This window comes from Monodelphis domestica, chromosome 5 (genome assembly GCF_027887165.1).
Source record: "Monodelphis domestica isolate mMonDom1 chromosome 5, mMonDom1.pri, whole genome shotgun sequence".
NCBI lineage: Eukaryota > Metazoa > Chordata > Mammalia > Didelphimorphia > Didelphidae > Monodelphis > Monodelphis domestica.
Genome location: NC_077231.1, coordinates 131582101 through 131605828, shown reverse-complemented (window position 1 = coordinate 131605828; position 23728 = coordinate 131582101). Strand labels below are relative to the sequence as shown.

Genomic DNA, 23728 nt, shown 5'->3' with positions numbered 1-23728 from the left:
CCTACTTTATAGAATCATTAAGAAAAAATGAATTAAAAAAAGCACAATTTAACTTCAAAATAGTCAAGCTGTAACTATCTGAAGATGTATCCATCTACTTTCAAATTTTTATTGATATTTTCATCCATGCTATACAATGAAATATTTTGCTGAAATAATGAAAAGAATTGTGCTTTACTTTAATTCGAAGAAGTAAATTAGCATAGCCATAGAAATGTGTTTTAATTTAGTCCCTTGAGTCAGTTACAAAGATGATATTCTCTCTCATGCTGGAGTGGAGATAAAAAATGAGTTGAAGAAGGGGAAGGATGTGGAATCCAGACAATCATACTTTTCAGCTTTTCATTATTGTTTGAAGTAATGCAAATTCTGCAAGCATTGAATATATATATCTCCAAAATTAAAGAAATACTTTCCAAAGTAAAATGTAAATTACTTTTGTATTTTGACCATTTACTTTTCTCCAGTAGTGTGGATAATTGAGAGTTGACTACACAACAATCAAAGTCTCTATGTGTTATTCATTTCAAACCTTAACTTTTATTTAGAATGAAAATTTGTATAACTTTATTACTTAGAAAATACTTTAAATTTCTTTTTTAAATTATAATTTAAACAAAGTATTAGGTCTCATCCCCCCAGCACAACTTTTACACTTGAAATGAACTTTAAGGCTGAGACAATGGGGACAGATAGGAGTTATATTGAAATTCATTATAAGGCATATGTTACATATGGTAATTTCCAATCAGCATTTTATATTTCTGGGTTTCAATATGAACACTGTAGAAGAAATATACCTCTTTCTTTTGGAACATGACTTCACTGGCTGGGCTTTTAAGGGATAAGTCTAGGATAACAAGTAAAAGAACAAGAAGAATCAAACAATCTTAGTTTACAAAAGTGTATACAATATTTGCATCCTGATGTTGTATGTTTGTTCTTATCTGATGAAGAGTAACATATATAAATTTCTGAACAAAGCTAATGTCATGTTTTACTCATAACAAAATCATGTGTACATGTGAATTACAAAAAATAAAGAAAAAGATTGTTCATTGCTAAAATGCTAGTTTTGGGAAATTTTAATAATGATTTTATGGTACATATCACTTTCCAAAGGTCCTAACAGTCCTCATTCATCTAGAACAGTTACAGTAGATAGTGATTGAAAAGAGGTCTATCAGCACTCTGGAAGTGATTTTTTTTGAGTTTAAAACAATTCATATGTATCCACTGAATCTGTGCCTAATTTTAAAGTTGATATACATATTGATATTTTTACTTAAACTGATTAGAAATTCTTTCATCAATAAGACCTGAGTTTGTCTAATCATGCCTACAAATATATTCCTATAAAAACAGAATCAATTGCAATAGATATACTGGCACCTTAGGAAATAGCTGAAAGAAATGGAAATACACATCAGTATTGCTTTATCATCAAATGAAAATATAATTAGACAATAGCCATATGTCAATTTTGGAGTTCATTGCATTAGTCTGAAACAAATATAGATATATTAGTTCTTACTCTATTTCCCAGCTACTTTCTCCCTTTGTTAAACTAATGTTTTTCTTTCAAAATAATTTGCAAATTTAAATCTTCTGCTTAGATCTGAAGAATTGGGGAAGGACTATAACCAATTTCTATTTTTCATGATACCTTCCCATAGTAAAGGAACTTTTTAAGTACATAGGCATTCAGCCTGCTACTTGGTTATCTGTCATTTGACATTTGGGACTTCAAATAAGTAGTAGCTATGTACTTAATTTGGAAAGACCATCTCCCTGCACATTTATCCAATACACTACACACCTACTCTGTAACTGTTGGCTTCATTTTCCCTTTAGAAAACAGACCCCAAAAAGTCACTTTTGGTACAGTGTCAGAAACAACGAGTGGGAAATCACATTTAAAAAAAAAACCTACCTAGCCCAAAGCAGAATTAAATGATTCAAGTCCCTGTAAGAAGTGTATTGGACTCAGAATAATTTGTGAAAAAACAAAGCCCTTTGGCTCTCATGTCAAGGAGAAGCAAAACAGTACACCTCAATAGTAAAGATCCGTTCTTAATTTTTTAAATACCGAAATATACTTGAAAGCTATTCTAGTGCTCTAGATAAACATTTTCTTCACATCTGTTCTCTTTCATCCCCCTCTCATAATTTGAAAATATGTATAGAAACAGTATTTTCTTGCTATCATTTCCATTGCCTATTTACAAAAACACCATAGGTCATTGTAAAATCATTAGTTTGGGGGAAGAAAAGATCTGTTTATTAAAATGATATTTTATAAAAAAACATTTACTTCTGTGAATAATGGGGGAAATAGAGACAGAAATAAATGTATTTCTAAATAAACAAATTCTATCTTTTACAATGTCAGCAGGTCTACAGAAAGCACTATATGATAATTAAAAATGGTAGAAGACAGGGACCTCTTATTACAATTACTCATTGGATGATTTAATTAATACCTAATTGTCTTCCACCTTAGAAAATAAAGAAGTCTAATTCTTTTCGAGGGAAAATTACTAGCAAAATTTCAAAGATGCCAGTATAGCTGGCACAAACTTCTCAAGTCTTTGATCCTAAATGAGAATACAAAGATAAGTATGTGGCCCTAGAGCTCTCAGAACTTTATCACTGGGGTTGGAGATGGCTATACTATACAAAACTGGTGATAAAAAAATAACTTTATAAAAATGTGTCCCTTTTCCCCTTTTGTTTTGTAAAGAGTTTACTATCTACAAGACCAAAAATTATTTATATTTACAACATAATAAGTAATTATTGACAAATATAATATTCTATGAAATAAAATATATCGAAAGTGAGTATCAATTTTAAAAAGGGGTTTGGCTCACAGCATAAACAAGTGTGGAAACAACAACAAAAACAATGACAAAAAAAACACCTCTTGATTTCTGGCCCAATCTCTATACAATATCGTTCTTTGTTAAAAGTAACACAACGGTATAGCCAAAGCCTAGAGCAGGAAGCTAGATATCCCAGGTCATGCAGCAGGTGTATGCTACTTTTGGATGCTGGCCCCTCTAAAAAAGCCAATCTTCATCAGTTACCAAAACATACAAGTTCCACTGTCATTCTAAAATACCATGTAACCAGTTAGAAATGTTTCTCATTCTTCTGTAGCTGTGTTCTAAAATACAGTTTAAAAAATTATGTCCTTCGTAGCAAAGATGTAAGCCACAGGAGAATGATTACAAGCATGTCATTTCTTCTCTAGCCTCGGGTTTATTCCCCCTCCCCCTTCTCTGGCATCTGGCTCCTGTAGGAACCTGATGACGCGACTGGATTGCAGGTCCTCAGTTAACCCAGAATTCTATGCTGCCTTCACCTGCCGCCCTAACCTTGGGAGAAGGCATGCGCACATGCATGCCTCTGTTCACTACGTTCATGGGGCTACTCATAGGTAAACACCTGTGTTCTCACGGCTTTGAGGTTGGTCACAGCGTGCCTCCGAGAGGCACGTGAGCAGGAATGGAGGTCCTTCGGCCGGCCCAGGCAGGAAGCCAGCAGTGAATGCACCCGCCCACTACTCCAACGCGAGATTTGATTGCCTCTCGAGAGAATGTGGATTATAGATTCCACTTTCCTTCACTACGGATGTAACTTTCTTAGGACTGGTGCCTCGTGTTTGTTCACAGATACTGAATCACGTGCTGCATCTATCAGATTCTCAATGATCGCTCTTTCCCCCAACCCAGCTCCCACTTCCATGCACACCTGTACGCACCGGCACACACAGATGTGTCATGTAGCACAATTCCCTTTTATGACATACTATAATAGTGACCATAATATGTTTTATATGAATGTGGCAGAAGTATACAGACAATAGTTCTGGCTCTGTGTGAATGAATATATGTGTGTCTGTGTCTGGGTGTTGCAAGTGTGTGTTCATACACACACATGCATATATTTCTTCCTTAAAAACTTGTGGAAGCCAGTGTTGCAGTGAGAAAGCTTCTCGGAGCATATGAGTTTAAGCAATGTACCTCACTGTAAAAAAAAATAAAAACAACAACAAAAAAACCAAACACAAACACATACAAAACACAAAATCTTGACAAAAACATTCCAAGTGAAATAGCCATTGTGTGTTATCCCACATTTCTACAGTGTTGTGTCTAAATGTTGTGCTGGCTTGCAAGGAGTCTGTGCACAAGTTAATCTGGCTTAAAGCAATGCTTGGTGAATTGTCATTGGGTCATATTTGTAGTTGTGCTCTCTCCTTTGGGTTTCCTTTTGTCCTCCTCCTCTTCCTGGATGGCCTGTATTTGCTCTGAGGATTGGTGCATGGTGGATTTTTCTAGACTTATCTTTTCCATCCCACCGCTCAGTCGTTGCTCATCTTCAATGACTTTCTTCCACATTTTGTGGTTTTGAAGAAGGTGTTGTGTTATTTGACAGTAGATTTTCCTTCGTTTGAACTTTTGCTGTCCTGGAAAATATTAAGACCAATTTGGGGTTTCGAGAAGATTGAATATATTATTGATTATCACCATCTTCTATTCAGTTTGCTGACAAGATTATAATATTGTCTACTTATAGTTGTTTTTTGTCATTTAATTCAGGTTTACATGTCCCAGGAATGGACGAGAATATTTTATGTGGGGACCGCAATCTAGTCATGAAATTCCAATATGTAGAGATTTGAAATTTTGTATATTTTATGCACATTAACTTATTTATGTATAGAACTGTTCAGGAGAGCATTTTCTATATATTCATAGACTCAAGTTAGGAAATGTAATTAAGTCTAGTTTATTAATCCAGCCATCTTTAAATGTGGCCAAATGAGGCAGTTATATCTTTTATTCCAATCATATTTAAACAGATCACTGTAAAACCTTTAAAAAGCATCTTTTTTAGTTTTTCAACTATGCTTTTCAAATTGATGAGAATATTTTTAAATAATGGTAACTAACACCAAATGCTTACTTTAATGTCCTTGGTACACTTCCATTTATGATTTTTCACATACAAAAACCACTGAAACCACTGAATATGAGATAACCCTTTCTTTTAGATTGTGTTCCTCAATTCCACATTTTAAATATGAGGATTCTGTGTAGAAAATTCACTGCAAAAATATGACACAGGAAAATTCTTATTTAATGAATAAACTGTAACGAATAAACAAGTGAAAGTTACTAGAATGACAGGAATAGAAATCTGGATTTTTAAACTTTATTAAATTAACTGCTTATTAGAAATTTTGAACTGGATGTCCTAAAAATATATTAAGCTAAACTTATCTAACACTTGCCTCACTGCCTTCCTTCCTCACCCTGTTGCCCCAAACCTTCCACCCTTCCAACCTTTACCTGTGCTTCTCAAGAATTGTCTAGTAATACCTTTATCCCAATCTCCTAGGCTTAAAACCTAGGTTTCATCCTGGTCTCCTCATATTCATCCCTCTCATATCCAATCATTTGTGAAGTCCTATTGTTTCTATCTTCACAACATCTCATAAATGCTTCTTTCTCTCCTCTGACACTACAACCACTCTGGTTTATAGTCTTTATCACCTCATGACTGGACTACTATAATAGTCTTTGGGTTGTCGGTCTCAGGTTTGTCCACACTCAAGTCTGTCATCTACTATACTTTCAAATTGACCTTCCTAAAGCATGGTGTGACCATGCTCTCCCTCAGCCATTATTAATAAACTTAAGTGACTCTATTACCTTGAGGATCAAATATAATATTCTGTTCAATTTTGGAAGCCCCTCATAACTTTCCTATGCCCATTCCTTCCTTTCCAGTTTTCTTTTATCTTATTCCCCTCCACATAATGCATGATCCAATGACACTAGCTTCCTTGTTGTTCTTCACACATTTCACCCCACCTTCTCAGGCTTTTTTTCCATTCCTTGGGGGCTTTCCCTTCTTTCTTTCTGCCTCCTGGCAGTTTTAGTTAAGTCTCACTTTCTGCAAAAAGTCTTTCCTTGTCTTACCTCATCTTTAATGACTTCCTCTTGAGACTAACCCCAATGTATCCTGTATTTATCTGGCATGTGGTCTACCCCAATTAATTGTGAGTTCCTTAAAACCAGAGACTGACTATATCGTTTCCTTTTTGTAGGTGCCCTCAGTGCTTAGCACATAGTCCAGAGTTAAGTGCTTAATTAATACTAATTGATAGTCATCAGCAGAACAATCAAGCCAGTATAAATATCTTGATTTGCAAGATATTTACATCTCATTTACAAGGTAAATTTTTAATGGAGGAATGACACAAAATCAATTAGGAAAGCCACAACAGTTAAACCTTTCAAAAAAGCAAGAGAATAACTTCAGTCACTTCCCTTTTCTGGGTATACCTTTAAAAAAGAAAGGAATTGTACTAGTTCTCTAAGGTCCTTTGCAGACCTGAATCCTATGTTGCTATGTTTTTCATCAATTAATTCTTTTCTATTACCAAGCATCCAATTCTTATGTAGTGGACTGAATATTGCTTTCCTCCCCTCAGTCATAATTTCGCTTTCATAACACTTGAATTATGATCTATAATTAGTACTTTTTTCTGTGTTCATGTTTATTCTGTGTTTTCTTTTCAAAACGATTTCATGTTTAGCCTATGATCTATAGAGAAAGAGGTCTGGACCAACAGAATTTAGCAGAATTTAGAACATGGTCTGGTTAAATAAGGAATAAAAGTAAGTTCTTTGCCCCACCTTCATACATTTAGTCATAACTGTAGAAAACATTCTACTACGAAAAATGTCAATTTTCTCTATTAGGTAATATTTTGGAAATGCAATACTAATGATGAATTTATTAATTCCAAGCTCAAAAATGTTCTTTTTCACTTTCATGAAGAATACTTAGAAAGAATGACTTCCTTGTTTCAGATGTAAAACTTCAGCAGTAAACCAGTATGTGAATTTTACTTAATAATGTGATATACAAGAATGTTTGTACCCCCCAAATGTGCATAGATTTGAATCTGCAGGTGGTCTACAGGGACGAATTATTCAGTACTGGAAGCTTCTGAACTGTGAACAAAGACCTTTTGAATGCTGCAAGCATAAACCCAGCTTAGTACTTCATTAGAAAGTTCTTAGGTCCCTGCAGGAATCTTTCAGATTTAATTATGAGAATTTTTAAAAGCCTCTCTTTTCCTCAGAATAGCATATTAAAACACATAATCCTGTGTTTCCTGGGAAACATTGAAATTTTTTAAACCTCAGTAGATACCAAAGCATATTTCAGGTTTGCAACTACACTTGAATCCAAATAACAGGCTAGATCAAATGATATTAATTAAAGTCAATAACAATTCTGAAATAAGAGATAAAATAATCAAATAAAGGGCTATAGGACTTTAAAATCCCTAGCAAAGACTGAGATGTTGCCAAGGTCTCAGTTTCTTTATCTGTAGAATAAGTGGAATGAACTATATATCCTTCAATGGTCCATACCAGTCCCAAAATTCTACATGAGGTTGTATTAAGTATTTTTAACATTTTTAGATGTTATGAAATGCTACAAATATATATTCTCCACTGAAGTAAATGGGAATGGTGATGGGATTTATAAATACTTCTAGACAACTAAAATAGGCAAGGACATAATTATTCTTTTTTGTCAGGTATTCATGTATCTAACTTTATTATTACTATATTCTCATGCTCCTGTTCTATATTATACAGACATCATAAATAAGTTTGGAAGTCTTTCTCAATATGTCTATTAATTAATTTCTATTTATCCTGTATATAACGTTATTATACACATTTTTCCTTCCTCATTAGATTGTGAGCTCTTGAAAAGCAGACACTATTTTTTACTCTCTTTTGTATTTCCAAGCACTTAGTATAGTACATGGCACATAGTGGGTTCTTAAGAAATACTTATTGATAAACTAACTGATTATTAGGCAGCTAGGTGGTGCAATGGATAAAAGAGTAGCCTAGAATAAGGAAGACCTGAATTCACATCTGGTGTAATGCTGAGAAGATATAACTTCTTTTCAGTTTTGTTTCATCCATTGCAAAAAAAAAATGGATTTAACAATAGCATCTACCTTTCAGGGATGTTGTAAGGCTCAAATGAGAAAATTTTTGTAAAGTTCTTGGCACAGATAAATATTTAAGTTAATCTCTACTCCAGTATTATTTTTGCAATATATCACATCTACCGCCATTATATGTGTAGGAATATCCGGAAGCCAATATAGAAGAGTTATTTATATTTAAGCCAGAATATTTAATAATTGAGAGTCTAAAGCATAATTTGATTTTAGTTAAATTACTTTTGGGAAAATATACATGAGAATAGATGGCTAATTTACCTGCAGATTCAGCATTTTCACAAGTTTCTTCTTCAGTTGTTGGTTGTTCTACTTCTTCCCGGTCATCTGTGTCTCCTCCTGATTCATCACTGTCTTCCACCCATTTCCCAGGCATTAGTCCTGCAGAGTCATAGCTGTTGCACAATGGCCCCACAATATGAGAGATGAAAGATTCCTGAAGATTTGCCAACTGAGGTGCAGAACGGTCCATAAAAGGGCTTATGGGAAGTCCAAGGCTGGCCTCTTCATCACCCTAGAAATTAGAATACCTCATTACTCCTTCTACAGAGAAAAAGTTAAATAAAAGAATTAAAATTAACTCAACTAAATAAGTGAGAAATATTTCAATTATACTCAATAGTTATTTACCTAAATCAGCACAGATTCTTTTAAAAACCTGGCCCATTTTCCAAGGCATTATTATGTTAGAGTATTTAATTTTACCAATTAGGCTCTGATCATTATCAATATTGATGATCTTTGATCAAAAGAGAGCACATGTTTATATTTTCAGAAAGATGCATGAGTATGAAGTAGAATTGAAATAATGAAGTTCAGAATTTTAAGACTGTGCAAACTAGATTAGGGAGGGTAGAAATAGGAAGCAGGGTAAATAAAAAGTTATTGTAATATAAGTGGTGGATGCATGAATTAGATAAGAGAATTCCTAATTGCAGAAGAGATATATGCAAACTCTATTGTGGAGGCAGAATCAACAAGTATTGGTAACTGTTTTTTTATAAGTATAAGCAAAAGAGGCAATTTGTAGAGTTTAAAAACCTGAGTGAATGGATGATTTGCTCTACAAAAATAGGGAATTTAGGAAGAATGGAGGCTTTTGATGGAAAGTTGAGTTCCATTCTGAGTATGTCATATTTTAAATGATTACAGGATACTCAGAAGGAAAAATGAAATAGCAAATTTGTTATTTGGGCCTGGAGTTTTGAAGAGAGACTGGAACTGGATACACAGGCTTGGTGGTGGTTTACTAAGAGTTGGTACATTCATGGAATCTGATGAGATCAGAGAGAGAATATATAGAGAAAAAATAAAGTATTAGTATTCTCACATACATACAAGAAGGGTTAGGGTTGGATAGAGATGTGAATGAGGAATCATAAAATGAGATTAAGAAGGAATAGTCAGAGATAAGAGAGGAGAATAAGGAAATATTGGTATCATGCAAATAAATATGTGCAGTATGTTTGGATAAAGAGGATTGTCACCAATTTCAAATGCTATATTAATGTCAATAACGATGAGTACTAATAACTTTAGATATAAACTTCAGTTTAGGATTGTTTGTAGACACATGATAAAATCAACACCCCCAATTCTTTTGCAACTCAAAAGAAAACATGTGAGCTACATTATTTAGATGCAATTTCTTTTTGGATTCTGATTTCATTTTAATTTAGGAGCAACAGTACACAATTTCAAGGAAAACATAGTCTTTTGTTATTTCAGAACTTGGAGTAATAATTGGCAAGAAGACAGTTGTGAAGATAATTTCAAATCATACACCAATATTTGTTGCAGGAAATGAAGAGGTAAAGGAAATTTTGTATTGTATTATAATATATCTATATTGATTATATTAAGAAGTTCATATGATTTTTCTAATTATATAAAAAAATAATACATCATGATTCAATGAACACAGAGGATGGCCAAAATTAAGTTGCTAAATAGTTCAATAGATAGAAATTAAAAAACAAAAATGGTGTAGATATCTAGAAGTTATATATACATGTGTATATATAGTATATGTGTATATATGTATGTGTATATGCATAAATATGTGTATACACATATATGCTAAGAGATTTATATATGTGTGTGTTTATGATGAATACATTCTTTGAGAAGAGAAATAGAAAACTCTCAAAAAGGCACAGCATCCTAAAAATTGAAATTGACTTTTTTTAATAGGTTTCAATCTGTGAGTCATTTCTAAATCTGTAGTCTATTGTATAAATAGCTCACTGACTTTTTAGATCAAAGATCAAGATCAATATTAAACTAGAACAATTGACAAAAATCATAAGAAATTATGGAGAATAATTTCTAAAAGTCTAAATTAATTTTTAATGGACTGCTGATGGTAGAAAATCAGTAAAGGATATAAGAACAGACAACAACACTGACCATCACTTTTTCCTAAAGAAAATCAACTGATGAAAATTAATCACCTTAATTACATTGCCAAGATAGAGTTGTGGTTTTCAAAAGCAACACTAGTGTATAAATTCTTTTGGATAAGTATAAAGCAGTGTTGTTTCAAAAAAGTTATAGGTAGTGTTGTAAGGGATTTAGCAGAAGCAAGCTGAAAGCATGAGACCCTGCAGGTCAACATTCCGAAATACTCAGGAGCTGAAAGCGAGTACAGAGTGACAGTTGGCTCTCTGGGAAGAAGACAGAGAGAGTGGAGTTGGCTCTCTCTGAAGTGAAAAGACTTTGAAGCTGCCAGGAAATTGGACCATCTTGAAGGAGTGGTTGAATGAGTGATTACCTCACACAGGTGGACAGTGTGTGTGTTAATGATCATTCCCCTCTTGATCCTGTGTGGACCTGCAGAGCTACTCTTCTTATTGGGACTTCATCATGACCCAAGAGGACTCCAGTTATGTGAGATTCTTTGGCCGTTGGCTTCTGCTCCTATCAAACCCTCCCAAATCTTATTTAATAATTAAGGAGTTAGTTTAGTATAGTTATAGGTAGTTATAAGGGTTTTAATCTCTGTTTTGGGTTAAGAGTTAGTTATTTCCTAATTCCCTTTCCTTTCTCCCTTTAGCTAAATAAACCTTATATATGGTCTGGTCTGGTAGTAGTCTCTTGGTAACCGAGGATGACGATTGTCTTTGTGTGTTTTCTTCTATGTTGTATAGATGAGTGTGCACAAAGACACTTGTGCATGAAGGAGATTTAAGTGGAAGAGTCATTGCACAGAGACAGTCCCACTCTCTCGGTGTTGGAAGCCTGGGTCCAGTGGCATGAAAAATCGTTACCCCTGGAGACTTCCTCAGCTGCATTGGATGGCCGTGTTGTCTTTTGTCCTCCAACACGCCCTAAGCACTCCACAGTGCCTTGCTGCGTCGCCATCTCAGCCGTTGAACCTTCTTATTGGTTTCTTCCACCTGTTCCGCCAAAGCAGTCTTCACATGTTGGGTGAGCAAAGCCCTGGTTCACCAGGGGTCGAAGACCCGAAGGCTACCCTCACAAGGTTTAGCCGGCCTGTCGAAGCCATTGCCCGGGGTGTGGCCGCTGCCGCATGCTAGCAGCTACTAGGAGCCACAAGTGAGAGCTGGAGAGAGAACCTTATACATACATACATACATACATACACACACACACATATATATATATATATATACATGTATATATATATATATAGTTTTGAAACCTTATTTAACACCCACCCACAATTTCAGTTGGGGAGTCAGTAGGGCAAACCTGCAAAAATTGACTTGGGCCAGAGTAAATCAGAGAGATCAATAGGTTGGCAGTTGAACCACCATGCAACATTCCATTGTCTTTCCCAGCACTTGGTTGCTCTCCAAGGTCTTGGAACACAGAACTCTGACTCTTGGTTGACACAGAAGACCCCCTTCTGTGTCATTAAATTTAAAATTTAATTAAAATTTAAATTTAAATTTAAAATTAAATTTAAAATAGCCTAAAGGCCAAGAGCACATGTCTTAGGAAGACTTTTTTGGGTTGTTATTTTTTCTGGTTATGTTATTTGGTGTTTATTATTGTTAATCACATTGTAAACTAATAACACGTATCCTGTTCTTTGGAACAACTTCCTATACACATTAAACATCATGTCAGGAGACATGACAAATACTATTTTGTATTTTTCTGGGATTGTTTCCTGCATATCCCTTATGGGATTTTCATCTTGTTTCCTCATTTTTGTTATATAGTTTTGGGTTATGAATGGATGGAACCAGTAATGTCATTGAATGTCAGAACTGTTTTGGCTTATGTACCATTGATGTGCTTATGTTTAATTGTGTCGTATAAATGCAGGTTCTTAATTTTTGGTGTTGGTTATAAATTAAGGGCAATTGTTCTATGGATAACAAAAGATTCAGAAATGAAGCAAATGATAATGGTAATGAAAGATAAGATAGAAGCAATTGAATAATGTGTGAAGAAGAAAATTATTTTAAATAATGGTATTTTGAATGATTTAAAAATAATGCTACAGATAAGGAAATTAATGAAGGAAATATTAAGAAGATGACCAGATTGGGAAGGGAGAATGCTGAATGTAATAAGACACAGGAATCATTGTTTGTTCTTAGAGGTATACTGGTAGTTATACAAGATGAAGTATATGAAGTTAAAACTCATAAATTGTTTACACCTGAGGATTTGGAAGCCATTAGATGTAGAACCCCTCAATTTTCAGATGAACCTAATAACATAGTAAAATAATTTCAAAGGGCTATAGAGATCTTTGACCCTAACTACACTGATTTTTACTTATTAATGAAGGAATTATTAACACAGAAGGAGAGAAACCAATTATAGGAAGAGACCAGAAATTATCCATCTTTGACCCCATGGTCACAAGATTTGGAAGGTATTTATATGGATTTACCCCAACTATACAAGGATGAAACAAGTCAGGAAGTCAATCAATGATGTAATTAAAAGGCATTCCAAATGCCCTAATGCTTGGTCCAAATTTGAGAACATAAAGCAGAAACAGAATGAATCACCAATCAATTTTTTGGAGAGAATTACAGATGTTGCTGAAATAATATTAGGCCTTGATGTGTTGGAGCACAACACAATTGCACACATCAAGAAACTATTTGTAAAAATGCATGTCCTAAAATAAAGTAAATTTAAAAAAAATAATTGCGCAGATTGAGAAGAGATGGGTTTGGAAGAATTAAGGAGAAAAGCAAAATATTTATGCATGGATAATGATGATAGCTATAAAGATAGCGATACAGTAATTGAGGATTTGAAAAAAAAATAAGGGATGCTGAAAGTAAAGCAGGGAATAGTGAAATAAAGGAAATAAAAGCAGTGACAGCACTTAGATCTGTGCAACCAAACAACCAGTACAGGTCAAGAGAAAGGAGATCTGGACCTCCAAGATTTTTCTAATATAATCAAGTAGGACATTTCGTGAGGGAATGTAGATTCAGAGGGCAATTTTCTAGGCAATTTAATCAGAATAATAGCTATAATAGACAGCATAATAATGAGTGGAATAACAATAATTGGAATAACAATAATTATCAGAGAAGAAATAGTAATAATTGCTGTTAGTGAGCTCAATTACCTTATTTGAACACAATGCAAGAGTGGGTAAAATCAGGAGCAAGACCCAAGTACAGCCAAGTAGTTAGTGGGCATAAGGGTGATCAGAACAAAGCAGCATGTTCATTATGAAGGTGTACCCAGAATTTTCAAGTATTTGAAAAATCAAGGGAAAATGAATTTGAATTAAAAAAACTGAATATTATGGAGATAAGGTTAATGAATTTATAAATAGTGTGATTGAAACAAAGGATAATGTAATTAGTGTTAATAATTGTGAGGAAAAAGGAAATTTTAATGTAAAATTAGTGGAAAATTCTAATGATTGTGAAATAATGGAAAATAATGAAAAATGTAAATTGGATAAAGATAATGTGATTGTAAATGAGAACAATGATACCAAAGAAAAGGTTATAAAGACCAATGAGAGTAATGGAAAAGTTGATGATAGTGTTGAAGATGTGAAATCCTGGGAATATCATGCAATTCAAGAAGATGTAAATTTGGATGGCCAGGAAATGACTTAGCTTTGTACTGAAATTACTGTGCTAGCTGTGAATCTTAAAAAACTCTCAGATTCTACCTTAAAACATTTGGGTAAGGCTATTCCCCATTTAAATAATGAAGGTACTTGATCAGGAATGTATTGGGAATTTTTACATTACTCCACCCATACTTAGGAATACTTTAGGGGAAGATAAAGTTGTAAAACACCTTACTGAACAATGAAAAATTCCCTAACTCATACTTATAGTGAGGCTAAGCCCTTAAGCTAGGTCTATTTTTAGATCTAATACAAAAGGGTGCTAAGTACCTATGAAGGTCAAATTAATCTCTAAAAGGTCAGGCAACTTGAAAGGGGCAAGCTTAACAAAGAGGTGTGATGTACTCAGAAGATATAATCTACCCAGAGAAGGTGAGAAATAAAACCTAAGAATGGGCTGTCCTAGCAAAAGTGTCTACTGTGATTGGTAGACGTGAAAATTTAGGGGAGGTGACGCAATAGAAATTTCTCTTTGAAAGGAACTGTCTGAACCAGTTCCGGGTAGTTTGATTTAGTTCAGCTTTGGTAGCTGAATTGGAGGTCAGGCTTCAGAGGAGGCTGCTGGGTCTCTGAACACTAGAGTTTTGCTTGGAAAGATCTTGTGGTGAGTGATTAAAGACTGACTTAGTTTCTCTCTTAAAGAGAAAGGCCTAGGCCCTAGCCTTTTCCTACTATTTCCTCTTACTCTGTCTCTTTCCCTTTCCTTAATTCCTTAATTTATATTAATTAAAAATCTCCATAAAACCCAGATGACTTGGGTATTTCATATTTGGGAATTTTTCCCATGGTGACCACTTATTTTTTATATAAAATCAAGATGCTAAAAATTATCTTTACAGTTTGGGCAATTCACAGTCTTGAAACCCATATTTTCGTGGTCACATAGTACTGGTGTTGGAAATGTTTCAACCACCAAATATTATAGGACCATATGTATCTGTAATTGTTGGAGACCAGATTTATGACCTTCTGGTTGATACTGGTGCCAGTAAATCAGTTTTGCAAAGTTTTCCTAAGAATCTGTAGAGCTATTGGTACAATGGAAGTAATAGGTGCTACTGGTAAACAGCAGAAAGGGCAAAATTACAACCCCAAATGATTACTTTAGGTTCATTATCTGTGGAGCATGCATTTTAGTGTATGTCAGAATGCCCATTGAATCTTTTAGGTAGAGATTTATTATGTAAACTAAGGACAAGATCCAATGTACTGATACTGGTGATATCTCATTACATATACCAGAAGAATCTCTGAAACCTTTTCCATTGCTGTTATTAGATTCAGTCAGTACAGAGGGTGACTTAGATTCCATCTATCAGTACCTAAGGATTTCCTTAAAGAACTTGAAATCAGCTACTCCAGTCAGGGTGAGCATTAAGGAAGGACCAGTTCCTTGTGTACCTCAAAATCCCTTGACTAAAGGAGCAATTGAGGGTAAAAGACCAATCATTGAATCCTATTCTTCCAATCAAAAAGCCAAAGTTAGATCAGAATGGCAAAGCTGTATATTGTTTTATACAGGATTTAAGAGCAATCAATAATTATGCAATCAAGACTCATCCTGTTGTACCAAGTCCAGCTGCTATAGTTTCTTCCATTCCAAGTCAGGCAAGATATTTCACTGTGGTAGATTTATGCTCAGCTTTTTTCTCAATTCCAATTCAGAAGTATTCTTAAAAGATCTTTGCTTTTACCTGGGAAAAAAGTCAGTAGACCTCGTTTGCCCCAGGGATTTACCGATTCACCAAGCCAATTTTCACAAATTTTGAATAGAACATTCAAAGAAAGTGAATTGGTGCATTTTGTGGATGATATTCTTCTTGCATCCCCAAGTGCTAAGGTATGTCTAAGAGATAGCAAGATTCTTATGTTATAATTATATAAGTGTGGACATAAAACCTCCAAGGCAAAATTACAATGGGTTTTGTCAAGAGTGCAATATCTAGGTTTTGTGTTATCAGAGGGTTCAAGAAGTATCACACAGAAAAGAATAGGAAATATCCAGAAATTGAGTGCTCCTAAGAGCAAAAAGCAACTCAGAGCTGTTCTTGGAACAACTAGATTCTGTAGAAAATGGATACCTGGATATAGTGAACTAACAAAATGTCTAACAGATTTAATGAGGAATACAGAACCTGAACCTCTGAAGCTAAAGCCTGAACATCTGTAGGCCTTAAGTAAGCTTAAAGAAGCCATTTTATCTGCTTCAGCTTTGGGAATCTCAGACTGTACAAAACCATTCCAACTGTTTTTTAATGAAACCAAAGGTATTGTTTCTAGGGTCCTGACACGGACTTTAGGACAAAGTTATTGTCCAATTGGATATTATAGTTGTCAGCTTGATCCCATAGCTGCAGGTATAGCTCCTTGTCTAAGGGGTGTGGCAGCTGCTACAGTGTTAGTCCAGAAGTCAGCAGATTTAGTTTTGGGATGTCTATTGACTATATATTGTTCACATCAAATAGAAGCACTAATGAAGAAATTTTGTACACAAGCTTATTCAGATCAACAAATTTGTAAGTATGACATTACTCTCCTGGGTAGTAAGAACATCCAGTTGAGGAGGTATAGTGTATTAAATCCAGCCATGCTCCTTCCTGATTTGCCAAAGAACGGTCATCCATTACATGAGTGTGTAGAAGTAGTGGATCTAGTGTATATGCCTAGGATGGATTTGAAAGACACTCGTATTGAAAATCCAGACTTGGTATTATTCAGGGATGGTTCTTCATATTTGTGTGATGGAATTTGATGTACTGGTGATGAAGTGGTCACAAAATTTGAGACCCCGTAGTAGGGCTCATTACCTAGTAACCTTAGTGCTCAAGGAGCAGAATTGGTGGCATTGAAGAAAGCATGTCTTCTAGCTGATGGTAAAAGTGCTAATATTTTTACAGACTCTTGTTGTGGATTTTCTGTTTGTCATGCTACAGAAAAGACCTTGAAACAACAAAGTTTTATTACTGTACCAGGAAAACCAATTATACATGCAGGAATATTAACTGAGTTGTTGGACGCTATGCAAAAACTGAAACAAGCAAGTGATCCATTGTAAAAGTCATACTTGTGGCAGAGATTCAGTCTCTAAAGGAAATCATAGAGCTCATATAATTGCTAAGTTTGCAGCCCGGAATGTTCCAGTGTATGTAATGAATTTGTAAACTATTGAGTCTGATGTTTTAGAAAGAGCTTATGTTGGATCATAAATTCAGAAGTGGAAGGAGAAATTTGGAGCAAGGAAAGAACATGGAACATGGGTTGCAGGCACATAGTTTAGAATATTAATAGTATAGGCAGATAAGATTAGTTTTAGGAGATTTTATTAAGATAGGGCTGTAGTTAGATTAGAGTTTAAGGTTGATAGGATAAGGTAAGATACTGAACTATACTATAAAATACATTGCAATATACATAACAACATATATTAAATAGCACATATATATAACAGATCACATATGCAAAATTTTAAATATACATGCAAATATATGTAAATAGTGTGTATTATAGTTAGGATTATAAAATAATTGTATTATAGTGTATGTATATGCATATGTAACATATATGTAAATATGAAGTGTATATATATAGATATAAAATACACATATATATTACATGTATATATGTGTACAACTTATATAAACATATATTTGCAAAATTATTAACAAAGAATATGGTTATGTTTAATTTTCATCTATTGTTAAATGTATTTTGCATAAGTAAGTTTGATGGTTTAGTTTATTTTTTTGTGAAACATACAATGTTGTGTTTATTTTATTTTTCAAAAAGTTTTGTCTAAGTTTGCTGTTTATGCATCACAGCAGTAGTAGAATTTTCTGTATTAGTTGATAAGAGAATTGTTTTATGACTTTAATATTTTGCATGAATTTATGTTTATATTTTGATTTTGATGTTATTTGCTTGTTTTGCTTTTGCATATGTTTGATCTGTATTTTGAATTTTATAGTTGTTCATTGTATACTTTCCCTTTTTCCTTTCCTTGATTAAATCCCTAGAATAGGATGGTATTAGATAGGATAAAATAGATGAGAGTAAGTTTATTATTTTGGGTAGAAATTTTAGTTTAAGGAAAATATAATTTTGTTAGTGCACAAAGGCCAAATTAGTGTTTTCAACATGATTTTGGCTCCATGCAATGGGGGGAATTGTTGTGAGGTATTTATCAGAAGCAAACTAAAAGCAGGAGACAACATTCCTAAGCAGGCAAGAGCTGAGAATGAGTACAGAGTGACAACTGGCTCTCTGGGAAGAAGACAGACACACAGCGAGAGTGGAGCTGGCTCTTTCTGAAGGGAAAAGACTTTGAAGCTGCCAAGAAATTGGACCATCTTGAAGGAGTGGTTGAATGAGTGATTACCTCACACAGGTGGACAGTGTGTGTGTTAATGATCATTCCCCTCTTGATCCTATGTGGACCTGTAGAGCTACTCTTCTTATTGGGACTTCATCATGACCCAAGAGGACTCCAGTTATGTGAGATTCTTTGGCCGTTGGCTTCTGCTCCTATCAAACCCTCCCAAATCTTATTTAATAATTAAGGAGTTAGTTTAGTATAGTTATAGGTAGTTATAAGGGCTTTAATCTCTGGGGTTGAGTTAGTTATTCCGTAATTCTCTTTCCTTTCTCCCTTTAGCTAAATAAACCAGTTATATGTATTTAGTTTTGAAACCTTATTTAACCACCACCCCCATTTCAGTAGTGGAGGCAAAAAATAAATTTATCAAGACACCTTGGCAGGAGATTGTTATAAGCAAAATCGCTATAAAAGGATCTAATAATAAATTTGAATGGAAAGCAGAAAACAAAGAGTGAAGAAGAAGACATGGGATTTTCTTTAATAAAAATATTTTTCACTTTCATGGACATCAGAGCAATAATACTTGGACTCTAACTCCTTTCTACATTAAGAACTACAGAAGACATTGTAGAAAATGAGGAGAAGAGCAACTGACCTATCTTGGAAGATGGAAATGAGGTCTGTTGTGGCTAGGATATAATCTTAAGGGTTTTGAATTGTTTCAAGATACCTAAAAAGGGGAAGGATTCTAAAAATGTGGAAAACCTCCAATTCAATTGATATAAAATAAGAAGTAAATAAGAGAATATTTAAACTTCTGATCAAAAGGCCTTCTCCCCCTTGTCTATAAAAATTTTTAAACTAAAAACACTCTACAAACTAAGGACAACATTGTTAAAAGTTTAGGAAGGGCAATGGAGTTATGATAGTGGATTGGAAGCAACAAATCAATGAAGCTCTCCCAACATTCCCTTCTAAACAATTTTAAAAATAACTTCTAATATAAAATATTGTAGCTTCAAAAAACAACAAAAGCTCAGAGTGAAACATTTTTCTAGTCTAAGACATTTTAGGAAGTTGGTTGAGATAGATCTGTAACATCAAGGTTAGAATCCATTAGCAGCACCAGCTGTAGGTCTTGAAGGCAGATGAGATAGGAGTCACCAAAGCTGCAGCTTCCAGATTTCTCATTTCAGGGAGGGTAAGGTGATATAACACTGGTAAAAACATATAATTCAAGGTCCCCTTTGTGAGCACTGAGTACAGCTGGCACTGATTGGCAAATCAGACATAATTCTGGTTTATAGTTCCAGGGTAGAGAGGATAGCTGGTCACATGGAAGCAGGATTCTAGACCTGGTTCCAAGGTAGAGAGAAAAGAGGAGCACTAATACTTGTAGCTGCAGAACAGAGGAAATACCGAGTGTGTAAACTAAGAGAGCAGTGACCATGCCTCTCCCAAGATCATACCACATTGGAAGTACAGAAACTTGCAAATCCCCAGAATAATGTCTAAAAATAGTAGCACAAAAAAACTTCAGACAGTGCCTCCTAACCTCGGAGGGAGTAGAGCCCAACTTGAAGATAACACTCCAAGACAAAAAATAGCAAGACTAGAAAATGGTCAAATGAAAACAATGAAAAAAAAAAACCTTGTGTATAGAAAGCTACTGTTCTGGCAGGGGAAAATCAAGACATAAACTCAGAAAAAAATGTAAAAACATCTACAATCAAATCTTCAAAGGAAAATGCTATTTGGGACCCAAGCTGCACAAGAATTCCTGGAAGATTTAAGAAAGTAATGAGTGGTAAAAGAAAAACATGAGAAAATAAATGAGAGTGATGCAAGGAAAACATGATAACAAAAGGGACAGAAATTATGAAGAAAATAACAGGTTTAAAACAGAATTAGTCAAATTGTAATAAGGCAAAAAAAACCGCCAAAAATGCCAGAGAAAAGAACTCATAAATAAGAAAAGAAGTACAGAAGCTAACTTTTTCACTCAAAATATGCATGCAAGGAAAAACTTTTTTAGTGGATAGAAAAAGGGTGTGAGGGAGATAGGCAATACCTGAATCTCATTCTCATCAGAATTAGTTCAAAGAGGGAATAATATATATATATATATATATATATATATATATATATATATATATATATATATATATATATGCTCAGTTGGGAATAGATATCTAATTTACCCAATAGTTAAATATAAAAATATAAGGGGACAGTGATAAGAAATGTGGGAGTGTTTAAGGGAAGAGGATGATAAAAGGGAGGAGAGAATAAGGGAAGCAGCTGTCAGAAATACAGCAGATTTTGCTGGAGGACATGATAAAAACAGGAAGAGAAGGATAAATAGAAGAAAGGGGCAGCTATGTGACACTGTTTCTCTCTGGGGTGGGTCCAGAGTCAGGAAAACTTATCTTCCTGTGTTCAAAACCAGCCTCAGACACTTACTAGCTATGTAACCCTGAACTTAGCCCCATTTACCCAGTTTCCTCATCTATAAAATGAGCTAGAGAAAGAAATGGCAAAAATCTTCAGTGTCTTTGCGAAGAAAACCACAAATGATGTCACAAAGATTCAGACACAACTCAAAAACAAGAAAATAATAAATAGAATAAAATAGGATGAGGGGAAATACAGCTATTAATTATAACTGAATATGAATGGGATAGACTTATACATAAAATGGGAAGCACAGAACAGAGTGGATTAGAAACAAGAATCAAACAATATGTTATACACAAGAGACATTCTTGAAACAGTGACACAATTAAAATAAAGTACTGAAGCAAACTCTATAATGCTTCAGTTGAAGTAAAAAAAGGCTGGAATAGGAATTGTGATCTTAAATAAAGCAAAAGCAAAAGCACACCTAATTTTAAAATGTAAGGAGGGAAAACTCATTTGGCCAAAAAGTACCACAGACAATGAAGTAATATCAAAATTTTGAGGGCAAATTTCTCCAATAAAGGCTTCATTTTTTCAAATATATAAGGAAATTAAAGAAATTCATAAAAGCATGAGCAATTTCCAATTAATAAATTGCAAAATAATGAACAGATTGTTTTCAGAAAAGGAAAATAATGCTATTTCTAGTCATATAACATGCTCTAAATCACTTTTGATTATAGGAAAACAATTTAAACCAACTCTGAGGTACCACCTCACACTTATCAAAAATGTCATATTCTAAATGGGATGATGGAAAATAGGTACATTTATGAATTGTTAGTAGAGCTGTGAACCGATCCAATTAATATGCAGAACAATTTGGAAATATGCTTAAAAGGCAATAAAATTGTACATACTTTAAAAAATCCTTACCTTCCACCATAAAATCAATTTCGTGTATTAGTTCCAAGGCAGAGGAGATGTAAAGGTTAGGCAATGGGGGTTAAGTGAATTGGCTAGGATCACACAGCTAGGAAGAGTCTGAAGCCAGATTTGAACCTAGGGCCTCCCATCTCTAGATCTGGGTCTCAGTCCATTGTGCCACCCTGATGCCCCCTACGTATATGTGCTTTTTGATAGATATGAACTCTATCTCTGCTTCCCAAAGAGATTTTTAGAAAGATATTTATGTGTGTATACGTATACAAATATTTATAACAGTTATTTTTGTGGTGGCAAATCGAGGGAATACTCATCAATTGGGGAATGGCTGAACAATTTTTGGCATGTGATTGACCCCTAAAAAGATGATAAGTGTGGTTTCAGAAAAAACACAGCAACACTTATATGAACAAGGTTCAAAATGAAGTGATAACAGGTGATCATTGTGCATAGCAATGATAATCTTTTAATGATGATCAGATATGAAAGACTTGGCTACTCTTAACAATACCATGGTCCAAGTCAATTCCAAAGGAGTCATTGTAAAAAATGCTGTCCACTTTCAGAATAGAACTGATGAAATCGGAGTGAAAAATTATAGTATAATTATCTCATTTTCTTTATTTTTCTTGCTTTTTGGTGATATAGATAATATGGACATGTTTAGAGGAAAACAAAAGAAAGAAATTGTTGAGGGGAAGAATGCATGTGAAGAGAAAAAACAGATTTTAAAAAATAACTTTCTATATTTTCATGACAAATGAGTGAAAAAGGAAAGAATACAAAACTATACCATGCTTATTATTTGTTGAATATTAAAATAAAACAAAAAATTGCTGCCACCAAGTAAAAATGACACCATAAACCATTTCCTTCAGCAAAATGCTCCTTGGGCATATGTCAAAATCATATAAGATTCCTCAAAATATGTAAAAACAAGTAACTTTGTTAGAGAACTCATCATCAATATTAAGCAAGGACAACAGGGAGACATATGCTGATTGAAAGTGCTTGCTACCATCACAGAATAATTCCAGAACAAGGTCCAAATTTTAAGGGAGATTCATGACAGATCATGAGATTCTCCAATTTTTTAAATTGAACCAATTTTAAATGCTATTATGCTGACTGTGTCAAGCCCTGGAACATGTTATAGATTTCTGAATTAAATCCCTAATTATTCATACTACGAATTTAATTAGGTGAAGGATATCTGTTGTCTTGATTATGATGTATAAGCTTTAGGGTTGTTTAGGGCATATACTATTCTCAGCCCATAATTGGTATGAAAGAAAAAATGGAATCTGATGACTCTGGGAAACTACATCTTGCTTTTTTAAAATTCAAAGCTTCTCTTTGAAACAAAGGCCACTTTTACAAATATCAAAATATTTCTTCTGCTGTTGTATAGTTGTCAGTCACTGAACATTAAAATATGTGTGACATTAAAGATGATAGTCACTGAAAGTATAATTTAAAAGTGAAATAGTGGACCCAAATAAACCTCAACACATTAACAAATAGGGTGGCATAAAGTGGATTACTACAGAATGTAGACCTAGAAGAGAAAGTGGTCCAATCCAAAAGAAGTGAGATATTTACTCACAAATGATCCACATGTTTTATTGGTAGTTACACAGGAAAGGACGAGCTAAGTCCCTAGTAATTTGGGTAACTCCACATGGGAAGTTTTGTGGCAGGATGTGGAACAGAGTCACAATGGATGAGAACTAGAGAATATTCACACAGTCACAGGTGTATAGCTTGAAGAGAGCTCAGAGGACATCTTGTGCAATCCATTCATTTTACAGATAAGGAAGTGATGCCTCAAGTAACCTTGCCCAAGTCCCACAAACAGTGTAATTAGCTGAGACAGGATTTTTACTTAGGTCATCTCTTTCCAACT

General features: G+C 34.2%; 1 protein-coding gene across 1 annotated transcript in view; it reads right to left on the bottom strand.

Annotated features, from left to right (window-relative positions):
- Positions 1 to 520: 520 nt before the first annotated feature.
- Positions 521 to 23728, bottom strand: part of PDE3A (phosphodiesterase 3A) — a 345376-nt gene continuing 322168 nt past the window's right edge. Inside the window, exons 15-16 of the mRNA XM_001365787.4 lie at positions 8333 to 8585; positions 521 to 4474 (exon numbers count right to left, since the gene is read on the bottom strand). Of these exons, the coding sequence (XP_001365824.2) occupies positions 4233 to 4474; positions 8333 to 8585 (495 nt within the window). The 3' untranslated portion in view covers positions 521 to 4232. The remainder of the gene's footprint in view (positions 4475 to 8332; positions 8586 to 23728) is intronic.